The sequence below is a fragment of the Argiope bruennichi genome, chromosome 9 (assembly GCF_947563725.1).
Source record: "Argiope bruennichi chromosome 9, qqArgBrue1.1, whole genome shotgun sequence".
Classification (NCBI taxonomy): domain Eukaryota; kingdom Metazoa; phylum Arthropoda; class Arachnida; order Araneae; family Araneidae; genus Argiope; species Argiope bruennichi.
Genome location: NC_079159.1, coordinates 105854076 through 105874589, shown reverse-complemented (window position 1 = coordinate 105874589; position 20514 = coordinate 105854076). Strand labels below are relative to the sequence as shown.

At 32.0% G+C, this 20514-nt stretch overlaps 1 protein-coding gene across 1 annotated transcript in view; it reads right to left on the bottom strand.

Moving 5' to 3' along the window:
• Positions 1–11782, bottom strand: part of LOC129984310 (cytochrome P450 302a1, mitochondrial-like) — a 28580-nt gene extending 16798 nt beyond the window's left edge. Inside the window, exons 1-3 of the mRNA XM_056094171.1 lie at positions 11676–11782; positions 9518–9635; positions 2136–2370 (exon numbers count right to left, since the gene is read on the bottom strand). Of these exons, the coding sequence (XP_055950146.1) occupies positions 2136–2370; positions 9518–9635; positions 11676–11711 (389 nt within the window). The 5' untranslated portion in view covers positions 11712–11782. The remainder of the gene's footprint in view (positions 1–2135; positions 2371–9517; positions 9636–11675) is intronic.
• Between the last annotated feature and the right edge of the window lie 8732 nt (positions 11783–20514).

Below are 20514 nucleotides of genomic sequence, written 5' to 3'. Positions count from 1 at the left end.
TCAAAGGATTGTCTAAAATTTAAACTCCATAATTTTTTTTGAAATATTTATGGACAGAAAAAATAGACAACTTAAATCCTTTTGAAAATAAAACTAAAAACTGAATTTGATGAATCCTTAAAGTTTTGACTAAATAATTCTTTGAGATATTACATAAGTTATGAAAATTATTCTGTAGTGTACATCAAAATTAATGCTGAACAACTCTGCTTTTAGTTGTCATTTTTTTTAAAAGACGTGCTTGGTTTCAGGAAAATTAGTCCATTAATTGCTGTTTAATCATTTCCACTTTAAAATTAAGTTTTACGAGAGCCGACAGAAAATTAGATACATAACACATTATGGTTTAAGGGGTTTATAATGGTACGAGTGAATTGTGCGACTCAAAATTAGAAGGTTAAAATATTTTGATGAAGCTATTAAAGGACAAGATATACAATTAAAAATATTAACGAACATTAATTTTGGTGAACCGACCGGTCGCCAGAGACGGCTAGTTAATAAATTCCTCAGCAATTTTGAACACAAATTTCAACAATGTTTTCATGAAATTCAAACTAATTTCATTATTCATTCTTTCATTCTCATGCATTTTACAAACGTGAAAAAAAATTTTGGAAGTGAAATTCTTCGGAATCCCCCCCCCCCCAAGTATTTTCAATTATTACCTTAACATTTAGAACTTTTATTCTATCGGTAAACTGCGAAGTGTAGTTTCACATACCGAATATTTACGCAATTATAATAACTTCGAACACAGAATGTAATGGTTGATGTCATCAAGACAGACAAATCAAGTTTGAAACATTTAAATCTTTAGTCCGGAATATCGAATTTCGAATCCTGAATTAATCATAGGAGCGATGTATGGAACACGTTTCTAGTAACTCCATATAAATTAACCTTACTGAAGTTCATTATGTTGAACTATATCGCATTTTAAAGGCTATTTCTCGACTGCACTAGTAATTTTGTCCGTGGTCAAATGACGAGAATGGCAAGTGAGCTGGCATCCCTTCTCCAAACTTCCGTACTACACTAGCGGAAGAATATTTGATCGAACGAATTTAATGTGTACTAGGCCCGCTTAAACGGCGGTTTTTCCCACAGTCATTTCGAATTCAGAAACTTCCATCCCTAAAGCTAAAAACCTCCAGCCCTAAAGCCATTAGTAGACCATTGCAACCCTCGTTGAAACGAAATGGCCAATAATTGCATTGTAAGCATGATGAAATGCAACGGACAAGTGCGAATAAGAACTATCGATAATACACCTAATGACCGTTGTCAAATAATTATTAGAATTATTGCGAACTGTGTGGAATGACTCATTCTAGATAATGCAATATTCTTTCTGCCATAGTGGTTCGTGCACATTCACAGAGTTTTAAATAGATATATCAAAATTGAACGTTTTTCACTGAAAAACTCATGCTCTGAAGCAAAAATCGTGCATTTTTCATACAGTTGCGTTGAATTATGCCACCATTTACGTTTTTAGACAAAATATCCCGATGAATGCAGTTAATCTTTTGATTGATTTAATCTAATTTAATTTAGACGACTTATTCAATTTGAAACGTTATTTCAGTCCATATATAAACGTAAATTTGATAGAAATGCCTATCAAATTTACTAATGAAGTAAGTAATCACACTTAAAGGATGCTTTATATATGAATGTATACAAGAAGTTTGCCTTTCAAATTACTCTCCCGACCACCACTACTACATTGAAGTATAAAAAATTACCATGTTTCGAAGCACTGAACACAATGAAAATAAAGGGGTGGTGGCGAATCAAAATTATCACGTTTTATTGGACTCGAGTATCGATTCCAGAAAGTACAGGATCACCAAGGAAAATACCTTTTCTAAGAAACGGTATTAACATGGTGGTTTCCATACATAGATTTCAAGTTTTCAGTATATGCCAAATCATGGCATCAAGTTTGCTTGTCAAACTTAACTGTAAGACTATCAAATCTTTCAGAAACGAATGGGCTCCGTGCATTTGACGATGAATTCTCAAAATAAATTTATATGAAAGATGGATTGGTCAACTTGACCATGAAAACTTAGAGAAAAATCAAGCAGATATTTCTTGTAAAGATAAAATATTCGAGAAGAACTTACCCTGCTCCCAAACCGACATTTTCGTACATGTCGGTTCTTTCCGACCTGTATTGTTTTATCGCCTGATGACTCTTTCTTCGCGGAAACGTTCCATCGTTATAATAGACCGCCCGAAAGTCTTCGAAGTGGTAGAGATGGACGCAGGATGTGCCGTCTGTCATGCATTCTCTCACCACGTGTCCGTATTTCTGGAACCATCCCTTGGAAACTTCATGGATCTTTCGAGCATCATACCCTGGAGCAAAATGACACTCTTCAGCTGACGAGATAAATTCAGTGAATCGGCGAGATGCGAGTCTAGACTACATACTATAACACTAAAAATATTCGTCCTATATTTCTTTCTAGTTTATAATCTGTTGACTTTCGTGCCACCTATATTCGGGGTATAGCAAAAGTTCTCATTCTATAGAATTTGATGGAATTAGAATACGCCTCTTTAGTTTACATGTCTTTGTTTCCACCTATATTAACACTATTTAGATATTCTCTTTACTACAATTAGCAGAGACGTAATAGATAACAGAGACGTAAGCATCTCATTAGATAGGGGTCTGAATTACAAGTACGAATCATAGCACCGAGCTTATTAAATTAATGCAGAATTTATCCAGTTTGTTTGTTTCTTATGGCACTTGCCACTGACAAGCCCGCTGTTACGAAGACAGCGATTTAAGCCTGAGGGGGAACGTCTCTTATTTTTTATAGCAGCGCCAACTAGGGCCAAGAGTACGACTTTGCCACTCACGCATCATTCATTCGCTTGCACAACCCCTTTTTACAGGAGGACACATTCACACATCTCACAGATAGAACAACAGAAGAACAACCATGCCCAAACCGGGACTCGAACCCGGGACGCCCAGATCACGGGGAAGACGCGCTACTCCTATGCCAGGACGCCGGCATTTATCCAGTAGTTCCATCAATAGTCGTCTCCTCTTTCCAGAGCAAAGAAAAGACAAAGGTACCAAACTAGGAAAACTCGTAACAATACGAATGAAATGCCTTAACGCCGTCTTAATTACTTGCATTGTAGTAAAGAGAATGATAATAACTTTAAGACACATGTTCCATGGTCCCCGCATGACTCCTATACTTTAATAAACTTGTAATGCCAGAGAACGCCTTACGCGGTATTGGCGCCCAATAGTTACGAAATATTAGCCTTTGGCGTGGATTTACATTTTTACTGAATCCATCCTGTCATACTTGGAGAATTATTTAATCCCTAACATATGCTAAATGTGTCTGAAATTCGAATTTCAGACAAGTTTTTCTCAATCGATTGAAACATATTTGACACAAAAGTGTCTCTTGCATTCTCAAAATCCCATACCAAATTTGATATATTTCAATTAATGCGTTTTCGATTTATAGCATTTGTTTATGAAAGTATAGAGCGTCAGCCAACCATTCGTGGATTTGGGCCATGATACGATAGGTGTCTGCATTAAAGACGTCAAATCTGTGTACCGAATTTTATCTAAAGAGCTCAGTTTTTGTAATATCGTATTAGCATACATGAAGACAGAAAGACTTCCTCTGGACGGATTTTGCTTAAAATTTGATGGAAATTTACACATTTGATGTAAAGACTGTATACGAAATTTCATCGGTCTAGCTCAAAGCGTTTGAGTTATTTTTTGTCACAGACTGACAGAAAACACGTTTGGAAAATGTCTGCTTAACTCAAGGGGGTCTAAAACATGGAGCTTCGTCAAAACCCCCACTCTATTTTTTAAATTTTATGATTATACTTTCTCTAAACTACATATATGGGGATGTAAAAAAAGCACACTAAATAAAGTTGAAAATAGATTGGAATCTATTTAATCCTTTGTAACATGAAGATGCTTAATTAGAAATATGTGGGTGTAAGGACTTGACTCTTAGGAAGCTCAAAATATTTATAGGCTTACAAGGATTTCTAAATTAATGCTAATTATTATGCTATTTTGCAGCTTTTATGCCATGCATGTCGACATCACAGAATAAAAGATTTGACCTTTTTCTGCTTTACAAGTGTTTTTATACTTAAAGATTAATCAGTTAAAACGCCGTTTTTGAATAAGTTCATTAACTCAACTCTAAATTGCATTAACTCAACTCTAAATTGCATTAACTCAACTCTAAATTGCATTAACTCAACTCTAAATTGCATTAACTCAACTCTAAATTGCATTAACTCAACTCTAAATTGCATTAACTCAACTCTAAATTGCATTAACTCAACTCTAAATTGCATTAACTCAACTCTAAATTGCATTAACTCAACTCTAAATTGCATTAACTCAACTCTAAATTGCATTAACTCAACTCTAAATTGCATTAACTCAACTCTAAATTGCATTAACTCAACTCTAAATTGCATTAACTCAACTCTAAATTGCATTAACTCAACTCTAAATTGCATTAACTCAACTCTAAATTGCATTAACTCAACTCTAAATTGCATTAACTCAACTCTAAATTGCATTAACTCAACTCTAAATTGCATTAACTCAACTCTAAATTGCATTAACTCAACTCTAAATTGCATTAACTCAACTCTAAATTGCATTAACTCAACTCTAAATTGCATTAACTCAACTCTAAATTGCATTAACTCAACTCTAAATTGCATTAACTCAACTCTAAATTGCATTAACTCAACTCTAAATTGCATTAACTCAACTCTAAATTGCATTAACTCAACTCTAAATTGCATTAACTCAACTCTAAATTGCATTAACTCAACTCTAAATTGCATTAACTCAACTCTAAATTGCATTAACTCAACTCTAAATTGCATTAACTCAACTCTAAATTGCATTAACTCAACTCTAAATTGCATTAACTCAACTCTAAATTGCATTAACTCAACTCTAAATTGCATTAACTCAACTCTAAATTGCATTAACTCAACTCTAAATTGCATTAACTCAACTCTAAATTGCATTAACTCAACTCTAAATTGCATTAACTCAACTCTAAATTGCATTAACTCAACTCTAAATTGCATTAACTCAACTCTAAATTGCATTAACTCAACTCTAAATTGCATTAACTCAACTCTAAATTGCATTAACTCAACTCTAAATTGCATTAACTCAACTCTAAATTGCATTAACTCAACTCTAAATTGCATTAACTCAACTCTAAATTGCATTAACTCAACTCTAAATTGCATTAACTCAACTCTAAATTGCATTAACTCAACTCTAAATTGCATTAACTCAACTCTAAATTGCATTAACTCAACTCTAAATTGCATTAACTCAACTCTAAATTGCATTAACTCAACTCTAAATTGCATTAACTCAACTCTAAATTGCATTAACTCAACTCTAAATTGCATTAACTCAACTCTAAATTGCATTAACTCAACTCTAAATTGCATTAACTCAACTCTAAATTGCATTAACTCAACTCTAAATTGCATTAACTCAACTCTAAATTGCATTAACTCAACTCTAAATTGCATTAACTCAACTCTAAATTGCATTAACTCAACTCTAAATTGCATTAACTCAACTCTAAATTGCATTAACTCAACTCTAAATTGCATTAACTCAACTCTAAATTGCATTAACTCAACTCTAAATTGCATTAACTCAACTCTAAATTGCATTAACTCAACTCTAAATTGCATTAACTCAACTCTAAATTGCATTAACTCAACTCTAAATTGCATTAACTCAACTCTAAATTGCATTAACTCAACTCTAAATTGCATTAACTCAACTCTAAATTGCATTAACTCAACTCTAAATTGCATTAACTCAACTCTAAATTGCATTAACTCAACTCTAAATTGCATTAACTCAACTCTAAATTGCATTAACTCAACTCTAAATTGCATTAACTCAACTCTAAATTGCATTAACTCAACTCTAAATTGCATTAACTCAACTCTAAATTGCATTAACTCAACTCTAAATTGCATTAACTCAACTCTAAATTGCATTAACTCAACTCTAAATTGCATTAACTCAACTCTAAATTGCATTAACTCAACTCTAAATTGCATTAACTCAACTCTAAATTGCATTAACTCAACTCTAAATTGCATTAACTCAACTCTAAATTGCATTAACTCAACTCTAAATTGCATTAACTCAACTCTAAATTGCATTAACTCAACTCTAAATTGCATTAACTCAACTCTAAATTGCATTAACTCAACTCTAAATTGCATTAACTCAACTCTAAATTGCATTAACTCAACTCTAAATTGCATTAACTCAACTCTAAATTGCATTAACTCAACTCTAAATTGCATTAACTCAACTCTAAATTGCATTAACTCAACTCTAAATTGCATTAACTCAACTCTAAATTGCATTAACTCAACTCTAAATTGCATTAACTCAACTCTAAATTGCATTAACTCAACTCTAAATTGCATTAACTCAACTCTAAATTGCATTAACTCAACTCTAAATTGCATTAACTCAACTCTAAATTGCATTAACTCAACTCTAAATTGCATTAACTCAACTCTAAATTGCATTAACTCAACTCTAAATTGCATTAACTCAACTCTAAATTGCATTAACTCAACTCTAAATTGCATTAACTCAACTCTAAATTGCATTAACTCAACTCTAAATTGCATTAACTCAACTCTAAATTGCATTAACTCAACTCTAAATTGCATTAACTCAACTCTAAATTGCATTAACTCAACTCTAAATTGCATTAACTCAACTCTAAATTGCATTAACTCAACTCTAAATTGCATTAACTCAACTCTAAATTGCATTAACTCAACTCTAAATTGCATTAACTCAACTCTAAATTGCATTAACTCAACTCTAAATTGCATTAACTCAACTCTAAATTGCATTAACTCAACTCTAAATTGCATTAACTCAACTCTAAATTGCATTAACTCAACTCTAAATTGCATTAACTCAACTCTAAATTGCATTAACTCAACTCTAAATTGCATTAACTCAACTCTAAATTGCATTAACTCAACTCTAAATTGCATTAACTCAACTCTAAATTGCATTAACTCAACTCTAAATTGCATTAACTCAACTCTAAATTGCATTAACTCAACTCTAAATTGCATTAACTCAACTCTAAATTGCATTAACTCAACTCTAAATTGCATTAACTCAACTCTAAATTGCATTAACTCAACTCTAAATTGCATTAACTCAACTCTAAATTGCATTAACTCAACTCTAAATTGCATTAACTCAACTCTAAATTGCATTAACTCAACTCTAAATTGCATTAACTCAACTCTAAATTGCATTAACTCAACTCTAAATTGCATTAACTCAACTCTAAATTGCATTAACTCAACTCTAAATTGCATTAACTCAACTCTAAATTGCATTAACTCAACTCTAAATTGCATTAACTCAACTCTAAATTGCATTAACTCAACTCTAAATTGCATTAACTCAACTCTAAATTGCATTAACTCAACTCTAAATTGCATTAACTCAACTCTAAATTGCATTAACTCAACTCTAAATTGCATTAACTCAACTCTAAATTGCATTAACTCAACTCTAAATTGCATTAACTCAACTCTAAATTGCATTAACTCAACTCTAAATTGCATTAACTCAACTCTAAATTGCATTAACTCAACTCTAAATTGCATTAACTCAACTCTAAATTGCATTAACTCAACTCTAAATTGCATTAACTCAACTCTAAATTGCATTAACTCAACTCTAAATTGCATTAACTCAACTCTAAATTGCATTAACTCAACTCTAAATTGCATTAACTCAACTCTAAATTGCATTAACTCAACTCTAAATTGCATTAACTCAACTCTAAATTGCATTAACTCAACTCTAAATTGCATTAACTCAACTCTAAATTGCATTAACTCAACTCTAAATTGCATTAACTCAACTCTAAATTGCATTAACTCAACTCTAAATTGCATTAACTCAACTCTAAATTGCATTAACTCAACTCTAAATTGCATTAACTCAACTCTAAATTGCATTAACTCAACTCTAAATTGCATTAACTCAACTCTAAATTGCATTAACTCAACTCTAAATTGCATTAACTCAACTCTAAATTGCATTAACTCAACTCTAAATTGCATTAACTCAACTCTAAATTGCATTAACTCAACTCTAAATTGCATTAACTCAACTCTAAATTGCATTAACTCAACTCTAAATTGCATTAACTCAACTCTAAATTACATTAACTCAACTCTAAATTACATTAACTCAACTCTAAATTACATTAACTCAACTCTAAATTACATTAACTCAACTCTAAATTACATTAACTCAACTCTAAATTACATTAACTCAACTCTAAATTACATTAACTCAACTCTAAATTACATTAACTCAACTCTAAATTACATTAACTCAACTCTAAATTACATTAACTCAACTCTAAATTACATTAACTCAACTCTAAATTACATTAACTCAACTCTAAATTACATTAACTCAACTCTAAATTACATTAACTCAACTCTAAATTACATTAACTCAACTCTAAATTACATTAACTCAACTCTAAATTACATTAACTCAACTCTAAATTACATTAACTCAACTCTAAATTACATTAACTCCAAATTATCAGAGAAGGCAACTGCCTAAAGTTTGAAATTTTGTGAGGCTTTTTGTACATATTGCATTTCCAATACGATTTTGTATTACAATAATTATAGAAAAGCCCATGGACTCAAATCTTTAAATCGCTCGCATTTCAAAATCAAGCACATTTCAGAGCAGTATAAAGATTCTCATTTTTTTCAGATTCGCTAGACAATCTAATCAAACTTGGGCTCAGTTTAAGCTAGTTAAGAGTTTTGCATGAAGTTGCTTTTAAATCCTTTTATATACAAGATATTGAAAGTATAGAAATTAAAAAATTAAATAATTTCAGAAGTTTAGGAGGATGGAAAGGGGACTATAGGGCTTAATTTAACCATATCTAGCGGCTCCAGTTATTAGCTTGGTTCTTTCATACTAAAGATATTAATCAAACTAAGTCACATTTAAGAATATGGGCCTTAAAACGGACACCAGTTTTTATAAAAAGACGAATAAGTATAATAGACGTCAAAACACACCAGCAATTAATCACTTGTCCTGCGAATTTACTTAATTTTCCAATTAGAAGCACATTCTATTTGGGACATTTATTTTAATTCCTATAATACGAGGGCATTAAGATATTGATGCCTTCCTAAGCGATTTTTGCATTTTAAGTTATTTAATACTTTTATTTAATTGCAGATCTAAAATTAGAAACTAATCAGGCATGTCATATAATTCAAAAGGAAGATGTTTCCTTGAACATAAAATAAAATTAAAAAAAAAATCATTGTTTTAGAATTTACATATGACTGCAATAAAAGAAAGCCATAGTTTAATTTGCATAAATCTTACTCTCTTCAATAATGGGTATCTCCTCGAAGCTTCTAACTTGTCCATCGGGAAATTTGGACAACCAGTATGGTTTTCCAGTTGTCTGAGAGCAGAAAGCTCTCAATGTAGCTGCGTAGAGCTGGAAGACAGACACTGATCAAAATTCAAAAAAGTTATTGCAATTGCAATTTTAATATAGAACTGCAAGTAAAAATTTCAATAAAAACATAATGGAATAACTGAACTATTTGTTTCAACATACTGAAAAGAAATGAGGAAAGCCAAGTACGGATTAATACCATGTCAAATTCACTATTTTTTGAAATTCTTCACGTCAGATTTGGACGAATCTAGTGATGTCCCTTTATTTTTTCCCATTTCAAGAGTATAAAGACAGCAAAAGATCACTTTCTACGAGGATTTATACTCTTATAACCTAGTAAATTACGATAGCTATTTAGAGAAAAAACTCGTGTCGCTCGCTGAACGGCGAGAAACGGTAGCGATGATGTTGCAATTATTTGTGTCGCTTGTTATCCGTTATTTTCTGTGAATGTTTAGAATGAGGACCGCAATAAGGAATTTTGCAAGTTTGATCAATAATTAGGTTTATTAATGAAAAAAAAATGGAAACTTATCGAGAACTTTGTATAGTGTATGGAAGAGGGACAATGAGTGAAGCCACAGCGAGATAATGGTGCATCATGTTTAAAAATGCCTCCACTAATGTTCACGGGAAGGCGCGAAGTGACTTCAGTTTCGGAGCTGCCACTGAAGTTCATTTACATTCCACAAGCTCTGTCAGATAGAATTTTTATGTCAGATGAGTACCGAAAATTTTGGAAGAAGACCAGGAAAAGCAGCGTATGGCATCTTGCGACATTTTTCGAGGCTTGCAATAAACATACTGAATCATTTCTTAAACGTGTCGTAGCAGGAAACGAGACTCGAGCGTGGTTTTATCTTTATCTAGATAGAAGAAAATCTATGGAATGGAGTCGCAAATACTCCCATGTAATTAAAATGATTGTGAACATCAAGAAAGATCATGGTGATTTTTTTAGGATAGAGAGAATGCATTTCTGGTGGATTACCTATAATATGATGTAAAAGTTATTGTATTCTTAACTTCATTTATGTTTTCACAAGCATCTAGAACAAGTTTCTCATTCATGACAACAGACATACCCCCAGAGCCAACCGAGCTCGATATCTCTTGGAGATTTAAATGTGATCTAGTTGGTCATCCATCATAATGAAGTATTTAGAAATTTTCCCTCGAAAGATTCACTTATTCCATATAGGAAGACCTGGCTTGTAATGAAGTGCTTCTACGATAATGAGGAACTAAATTCAAACACCCATACTTGGTTTAAAACCTCAGACGACAACTTTCTATGACGATGATATTAACTAGTGTCTCGTTGTGGACAGGTTATATCGGATCCTAATTTACTCTATTATCACGTCGAAAAATAGCCGAATAATGTAACTGCCAAATGTAACTAAAAAGTTTTTTTTTCGTTTTCTTTATTTATTCTTGAGGACAAGTTACTTTATGAATAACCCCAGGATAAAAGAAACATCTGTGTAGTTTTGTCTTGCCACTAAATCGGATTTTATATGCAACAGCAGAAATGGTCTTCCCGAAACTAACCCCCTTTTCACGGCATAGAATTCTAGACTTTGGATAACGAAGTTCAGATAGTCAGGCGGTCGACCCTTTGACAAATACGGTTTTGAGATTTGATAAAAATACGATTTTAGATGCTAAACCCGTGTTTTAAATTTTTTGTATTTAGCTCTTCGCGTTTTGGAGCTGTCAAATTCGCCTTGTAATTAAACAACCATTCAAAAAACCATCGTTCAAAATACAAAATTCTCGCAAGTTTATATACCCTATTTCATCCGAGTACCTTAAACAGATTTTAAGTTAGAGGTCACAAAGTGACAGGCATAATACCAAAAGATGCGTTTTTCGAAATAAGAAAATTCTGAAACATGGCAATTCCTCAAAATTTTTAATTTAAGTTTTTTCGACGATTACAATATTTTCTATACTTTGTATTCGAGAAAATAAAAACGAAATAACATGAGAAGCGTCACTTTTGCACGTGGGTTAATCTAATTTTGTGGTACAAAATTGAGAATTATAAAGGATTTTAAGAACTATACATACCTTTTGAGAAAGTTGTCTTTTGAATATAAATGCCATTTTTATCGTAACTATTGAAAAACTGAAGACATAAGGCTGCCAAAGGTGTTTATATCTATTAATTATAACTTCACGCAAGGAATCGATTAATTTCTGATGATGTATCGATTCTTTCTCTGAATCTTATGAATAAGCAATGCCTACATTAAAAACAAAAACTTTCGTTTTCACACATTTGTAAAGCACAATACCAATTTCTGTTACGTCCTCCTATCTTAATTTACTGTTGAGCCAAATATTTTGCCTGATAAATTAGAACAACTGAAAACTGGAGGTATTGGTTCAAAAGTCATTTCCTCGAAATGCAATGAACGAAATTAAAGATGCTTTATTGCCATTTAATATAGAAGTAAGCTTTTATCGGAACTTCTCTCCGCCAGAATACTGCCCGCGGACGAGAAAAAGATATAAAAAGCGTAAGATCTATTTTCCATTTTGTGTACTTAATTAATGATCCATCATTATAAAATATAAGAATGTCTAATACTTCGATTTCCAGTTACTTTGAGTTAAGCTCACTTTTAAGCTCTTTACTAAGCTCACTTTTAAGTTATATCCCCCTTTGAATCTACACGGCGATTGTTTTTGGAAGCCCATTATAATTCTAAACCAATGTCAAATGAACAGAGATATATTAATCCTCCCACAAATTTCAGGCTTCCAAACTATACCAACATGATAACTTGTCATTTCAAGTTACAGAAAAACTACATACAGAGCGGAATCAGATCTCAAAATCATGATTCCCCTTTCTCAAAGTTGAACCTTTACCATTACAAAGTCAGAAGAACGCTATTGACAAATGCACTAGTGATGATTGTGGGGCTTGCAAATGAATAAATTTCTGCATGGTATACCTTAGTAAAGCCCGTTTTGCTTAGAGCATATAGTTTGTACTAAAGATGAGTGGCAACCGATCTGATTAATACTTACCCATTGATAAAAAGAGAGGTAGGAATATGTTTGTTTGGATATGAAAGTCTTTGTATATCCAACAACAATTGGCGGCATTTATCTCTCAAAATCATTTTGTAGTTATTAGATATAACCGCCGTTGAAGGGCCGTAGCATAGTGTCCCAATTTTAAAGTTTCTTCGGAAGTGTGGATTCCAGATTTGATAAATGTTTTCCAGTGGTGGATTTCCATCTAGGCAGCTGCCTAGGACAGCAAAGCTGAAACAGGGAGTGGTGAGGGCAAGTAGAGATATTTAAAAAATTTCATTTTTGTTAATTGCGTAATAAATAAATTTGTCAAAACTATAAATTTAATGAATGATAAATTATTCGTATAATATTTAGACTTTATTAAATACTAGCCGCCTTTGGCGACCAGCCGGTTCGCCAATCTTAATGTTCGTTAAAATTTTAATAATTAAATATTTTATGCAATTTCTACTTTAATAGCTTCTTCATCAAAATATTTTAAAACTTCAAATTTTGATTATCATATAATTCATTCATAATATTATAAAGGCCTTCAGTCATAACGTAATATGTATCTCTCTCATTTTCTGTTAGCACTCGTAGAATTTATGCTTTAAATTAAAGTGGAAAGAATTAATCTTCAATTAATATAATAATATTTTTTACTGAAACAAAGCATTTTTTTATAATCTGATTACTGAAAATAGAGTCACTCAGGGTTTAAACTTTATGGGCACTAAAGAATATCTTTTTTAATTGATGTAAAGCATTTTTTAATTGATGTAAAGCTTAGATTCATTATGAGCAGATAGATTAATTAACAATGTTTAAATTTAAATGCATCAAACACTAAGAAAATAAAACGAATCGTTTAAAATAAACGGTTGAAAACAGGTTTTAAAAAAACTACTTAAAAAACGATGTACTTAAAACTATAAGCGTATACAAAAAATATATAACTAACAAAAATACAATTTACTTACAAAAGCATGCAACTAACCCAAAAATAATTTAAATCATCCATTGATAACGTTGTCATGGCAACAATCAGAACAGAATGCGCATGCGTGAATTTTCTTCGCCGGTTACGTAACGCAAATACGTGATTTTTTCTACGCCAGTTGGGGTAACGCTATGCGGATTAGAAATTTTTAATTTCCTTTATTCTGTTTTATTTTAATTCAAAAGTACTTCAGAATGAATCTGAAACATGGATTAATTAACAATGTTTAATTTTAAATGCATAAAACATTAAGAAAATAAACAGAATCGTTTGAAATAATCCGCTGAAAAACGTTAACCCTAGCCTCATTACTGTTGGGAGAAAAAAACAACTCAAGCCTTACTCATTTGGCGGTGGGGAAAATGGAAGATTTTTTTGGCGGAAAAGTTAGTTTTTAATTAATAATTAAAATTCTAATTAAAAATTCGAAAAAAGGAACCCCAGGTGCACATTCCCAACCTCCAAGGTATACATGTACCAAATTTGGTAGCTGTATGTCAAACGGTCTGGCCTGTAGAGCGCCAACACACACACGCATTGAGCTTTATTATAAGTATAGATAAATGATCGGCTTCCTGTATGTCTCATTACGTTCACTTAGTTATTAGAATGTTTTTAAACACTGAAAGTTCGCTACAAAAAATACTGAATATAAACGTGGATGGCAGGCATTCTGGAGTCATAATAGATGAATAAAAATAAATTTATTTTCAAAAAAGTTAATAAAGTAAAAATGATTAATCCAAAGTAAATCTTTAACAAATTAAAAATGTGTTAAAAGAAGAGATTGGATTAATCAATTAAGTAAAATAGAGCCCTTATAATCATTCTGCAAAGGATCTCCAAATACCGAAATCCACCACTCATATTTGATATCATAAGTGTGGCGAACCTACCAAAAAGTGGTTTGTCCTCAACGCTGTTTTTCAAAATTCACATTCAGATTGATACTATCGAAATTCATTCTATACGAGCTTGGTGTATGGTCAATCTGCCATCACAGACAACTCGACATAAGTTTGATATGGGAACTTGAAAAATGTCACCTCGGGTCAGGCGCCAGTCATGGCCCAAAATTACCCGATTCGTCCCCCATAGACTCTCGCTTAACTTTAAAACCAGGCTTATTTTAATAAATATATTGACTTATTGCGTAATTACATGAAATCTTGACTGGAAATATAACAGATGCAATAATCTGAATTCGTTAATCCCTCGGTAATTATCTTTTATTAATCTAGAAGTTGCAAACAGTGATCTTTAGCACATAACCAAAAGCAGGTCATTGGTCTCGTTTAATCTATAAATACGTTCCACGAGCTACACAATAAGTTTGGCCCCCAGAGTCAACTTCAAAATCAGGATAGAAGTTTAAAATTTCCAGTGATTGGACTACTACCACGAGAGGGCCACGATGACACGTAGGCCGACTCTCGGTTTTCGATCCGAACAAGAGCTGCGAGGTTCGAATCAGATTCCACCCAAGGTCAATCGTCACCTCTGATTTTATCTATTGTAGGTGACTGTTTAATAGTGTTCGAAAAGTCTGAAATACGTTAACCCTTTCTAAGTACATTTACCATTAAATCCATCAGATTTTAAATATATGCAATAAGCTACTTAACATCGATGTTTTGAGCTGCCATCTATGAATAAGTTTAGAAACTGAAAAAAAAATATTAAGAAGAATTTTAAATACATAATGGAATTTTAACAATTAATTAATTATTTTTATTTTGAAAAAGGAATGCACAAATAGTCTAACATTGAAAAGAAGGTTAGAGTAAGTTCTCGCTCCATTTTTTCACGAAGAAAAAATTAGTTGTTTCATTCACTTATCTCAAAAATAGTGAATCGTTTTTATTTATTAATTATTAAACAATAAAATAATTATCTTAATATACAACTATCATAAAATTATTTATTTTTATCAAATAAGGTAAATAATTTTCTTCTTTTTCTTTAAAAAAAATTTCCTTCCCTTTCATAAAAATTATTTTAATGTGCAAAAAAAAAAAAAAAAAAAAAAAAGAATAAAAAAATCACTTTAAAAGATTAAATTTGACAAACGTCTTCTCAATAGCGTGGTATGGCAATTTGATTATTTGCAGAGGTGAATATATAGAAGGATTCTGAGTTGTCTTTGTTATCTAACCATTGTCTCGAAATTTTAAGGAGCTGTTCCTAAATCATAAAAACAGAATGCTCTTTCTTTAATAATCAAAAATTAAAATTATCCAAACCTTCTTTATAGTTCATTTACTTCAGTGAAACATTCGACCAATGTTTAAATTGATGTAAATTAATAAAGAATCTGCGGAAGTGATTACCCCAAAACTTTGTCGCTACTTTTTTATGCAAATCTTATAAACCACATACAGTTGTGGACTTTTAGTAAGGCCGATGATGTCTTGTATTGCATTGCCAAATAGATCTTTGGCGTGATGTATAGATTTTTGGCGTGAATCTAGAATTTTAACTGAATCTATCGTGCCAATACGCATTTTGGATGTCGACCAATTGTGATCAAAATTTGACATTGAACTGCAGATGTAATCATAAGATTACATACCGAATTCCATTGATTTATTTCGTTTATGAGTTGTTGCGTTTACGTGCATGCGACCGACAAAAGGTCACCCTTTGACAGATTTGATCCAAAATTTGATAAGAATATGCACTTTTGAAGCAAAACTTATGTATCAAATTTTTATTTATCTAACTGTTTACGTTATATGTTTATTGAATTCAGTTGTATTGAGCAGCCAAGACTTCTGAAGGGATTTCGTTCAAAATTTCATAGAAATCTATATACATTTGATTTTACACACATATATCAAATTTAATTCTTCTAGATAAAGGTATTTTTGACGTATCGGGTTCACAGACAAGCAGATATAATTCCAAAAAAGCGTTTTTTGGACTCAGAAATGTCTGAAACGTGGAGATTCGCCAAAATATGAAGTTTAAATTTTTTAACGATTACAGCACTTTTTCTTTCTTTATTTATTTTTTGTAGACTTCGTAGACAAGAAAGTAAAAAATCAGAGCATCATCGAAGACAAAATATAGTTGTTGTTCCAAGAGAATTTGTTTTGAAACTGTAAAATAATTTATAAAATTTTGAGAAATTTATTAAAATACTCACTTTTCCAGAAAAAACATTTTAGAAATTAAAACACATTTCTGTATCCGACATTCTATTTCTGCTATCTTTTTCAAACTTTTTCCCAAGATTATTCTTCAACTATTTCTCTCTAAATTAAAAAAAAAAAATTTAAAAAAATTTATTTCTTTTTAATGGTTTCCTGATGAGTTCAAAGATTTCCGCAGCTGATACGCGATGACAAATTGTGTTTCTTCTTTGATTTGATAAGAATCATTAGGAAATCAGGCATTATGAAAATTAATTTTGCGTAATTTTAATTCTAATAGCATTGTTTGCAGAAAATTTTCTCATTTAATCCCCCCCCCCGATTTTTTAATGGTCTGTAGTTTACTAGACGATATTAATGTCAAAAAGAAAACAAATTTGTGGAAACAATATTTGTTTTATCCCATTTTCGCAACCTTATTTTACATTATTATGGTTTTAATTTAACTGACATTTACCATGTCACGTGCATCACTGTGCGGGTTCTATTAGTTACTAACAACAAATGATGAGAGGATTTTGCGTAAGGTTGCTCAGAATTTATCAGGAATAATGAGAAAATACATATTTTTATTCCGAATATTACACAATAAAAAATTAATAAAAGTTCTTTAAAATGTTTTAATTAGCAAATTGTGAAGAAGAAAATAAATTTTCGATGAAAAATCTGAAGATCAAAACAAAATAATAAAAGTATAAGGCAGTAGGTAGGTCCTCAATTATCTGGAATTTTAATCATATATGTAATAGTAATAGACACTTTCAGCTATGAAAGATTTTTACTTCTTCGTATTCTGTGTATACAAAAAGAAAACATTGTAAATCGTCAAAAAAAAAAAAAAAAGTTGAGATTTTAACGAATTTATGTTTTAGACATCTCTGAGTCCAAAAAGAAGAAAAAAACAATTTTTGAAGTTAAGCATGTTTATGAATGTAAAAATTCAAAACGGATAAAATTTAGTATTTGGTGTGGAATATATGAACAAAATCCATTCAGAGGAAGTCTGTCTGTCTTTCTATCCGAGTACAAATGAACATGGTAACTACAAAACTAAGAGTTAGATGGATAAGATTTAGTATTTAAAATTAATTGGGAAAGATTATTTGAAGTTTTAATTCCAAATAATTTTTTGGTAACTAAAATTAATTTAAATTAATTGGATTCATTCATAAGAGTTCTGGACGGATAAAATTGATATTTAGATGTTAAAATTTTATATCTAAAGTATAGATAAGTCACAAATTTGGAACTTAATCCGTAAAAGAGTTGACCATTTGCAGATCAGTACTTTCAAAAACATATAAACGTGGTAACTCAAAATGGTTTGACTTAAATATTTTTTTGATTATCATTGTAATTCCGTTTCATATATTGGTTTTAATTGATCGGAAAAAAAGTATCTAAAATACCATTTGATTTTCTGGCGGGTATTGATAACATGTCAGCGATTAATCGCTAATGATTTCACGCTAAGAGGCTCTTTCGTAACTATTATCCGCCATTGATATGCACTTAATGATACATTTGTGGTGAAAGCTTATAAGCCAGTTAACCGCTACCCTACCCGAGCAATTGCTTTAGTATCGTGGTCATGTTACTGGGCTGCGAACCATAAGGTCCCAAGTTCTATCCTCACTCATCAAAATTCGCAACGATGAAACTTCAACCTTCGTACAGCTGTTGTGGCGCCATCTGTCGCAACAAAAGTCTTCAGACTCACTTGACGCAGCAAAAGCAACCACTCACTCTCTCTCACACACACACACACGCTCGCCATAACGCTTGGGGCTACTCAAATGGGTGCGGGCGCATTAAAATCAGCAGCTAATACATCACCACTCAACAGCCGTATCGTTCGTCTCACCTCCAACTCACTGGAGGGAAAGTCTGTGGTGAAAGCTTATAAGCCAGTTAACAGCTACGCTGCCCGAGCAATTGCTTTTGTACCGTGGTCATGTTACTGGGCTGCGAACCATAAGGTCCCAGGTTCTATCTTCGCTCATCCCAAACCGCCACACATTTATTAAAGAGCAAGCGAGAGAGTTTCGGGAAGATCACTATCGCTGGATAATATAATCATTAGAAATGACACAACAATCAATTAATCAATAGTAATGACACAGTAGGTAATAAATCATTAGCAATGACACAATAAGCAATTAATCAATAAAAACACCACATTTTTTTTCCTTATTAAATTTTAAATTGCGCACTTTGGAGTACACTGAACCACCATTTCGACTTCTTGTGAGCCACATTTCATGGTAGTAAATGCGATAGATTTGTTTAGACTTCGCAAATGCGCATATACGAATATTTTCTTTATTTTATTGATTAAAATGAAAATATCAGTTACGCAAAAAAATTGTTTAATCTGGCAGAAACATTAAAGTTTGTACCAAACGATTATTTAAAAACTTTTGAAAGCTATATTTCATAAATTTTGAATAATATTTGAAGAATGATACAATATTTCATAAAACATTGTGAGTTTCAACTCAAAGACAAATGAATAAAACAATTAAACTGTAAGTAATATCTTTTTCAATTGGAATAATACATTAAAATTTCAATAATCTTTTCTATTTTGAACATATAAATCTCAATAATCTTTGAACGTATTGTTACGAATCTGCAATGCGGCTTCATAGCATAGTGGGTTCCATAGAAGGTCCTAGAGCTTGGCGACAAACTTGGCGACTTTGGCGCCAAAATAGATTATACCCGAAACATCGAGAATTTTCCCGATCCGTCCAGTAGGAATCGAGTTACGCCTCGAACGTTCCTGATTGGTTGAGAGGCTTCTAGCCCCGCCTCTTCAGACCTATAAAAGGAGCTGCAGCTGCCGGGGAGTCGAGTCATGGACCAGTGGAGAGAAAGAGTAGTCGGAAGCGACGGTGAAGAACTCGTCTTCCAGGGACGGAGTAGAGCTGCTGTTTATACTGTTGTATGCTGCTGTGTATATTTTTGTATGCTGCACGTCTCGGCTGAAGATAATCGTCTTCTGTGCTGTATATAGTTGTCGTCTTTGTGCTGTCCTGTGTGTCTTCGTGTAAATAAACGTCGTTGTTTTATTTTCTACTGCCGCCTGCTGATTGAGTGTTCTCCATACCATATAACTCCCACTATCTAAACGAACCCCGGAAATTTCGTAACAGTATTTTAAATAACGCAATATAACAATAAAAATAATTACAACGAAACCTTTCGTATATTTAACAACATTTGCGAGTAAAATTTATAGAAAATCCCTGTGGATGTTAGAATTTTTTTAGCGTACAAACTTTACTTTTATTTAAATTGATTTTTTTCCCTCTACAGTGCTCTCTCAACAAGGATGGAATTAATCCAACCATGTTATAATTTGTAGCAAGAGGAAAGAGTTCTTATTTCAAAATCTATTCTTTGTTGCGTTTTCTGTAGACGCCTCAAGAATTACTCCAAGAAGGGCGTAGTCAACTTTCTTTGTTTACTCGAGAAAATGGGATTTTTTTCAAAAAAAGATATTGATTGCTACGAAATCGGATCATTCGAAGTACCTGTAGATGTTTCTCTAGTAACTCAAAACTGTTCGTCAGCGAAAGTTCAGGAAAGTTTCGCTTTGGGAAAAGGGTGGTTATTGTAATAGGAAACAGTAAAAAAATTTTTTAAGTTAGCATATCACGTTATAACAATTAAAAGTACTAATATATTTAAACTATACTAGTTTCCATTGGCAGCC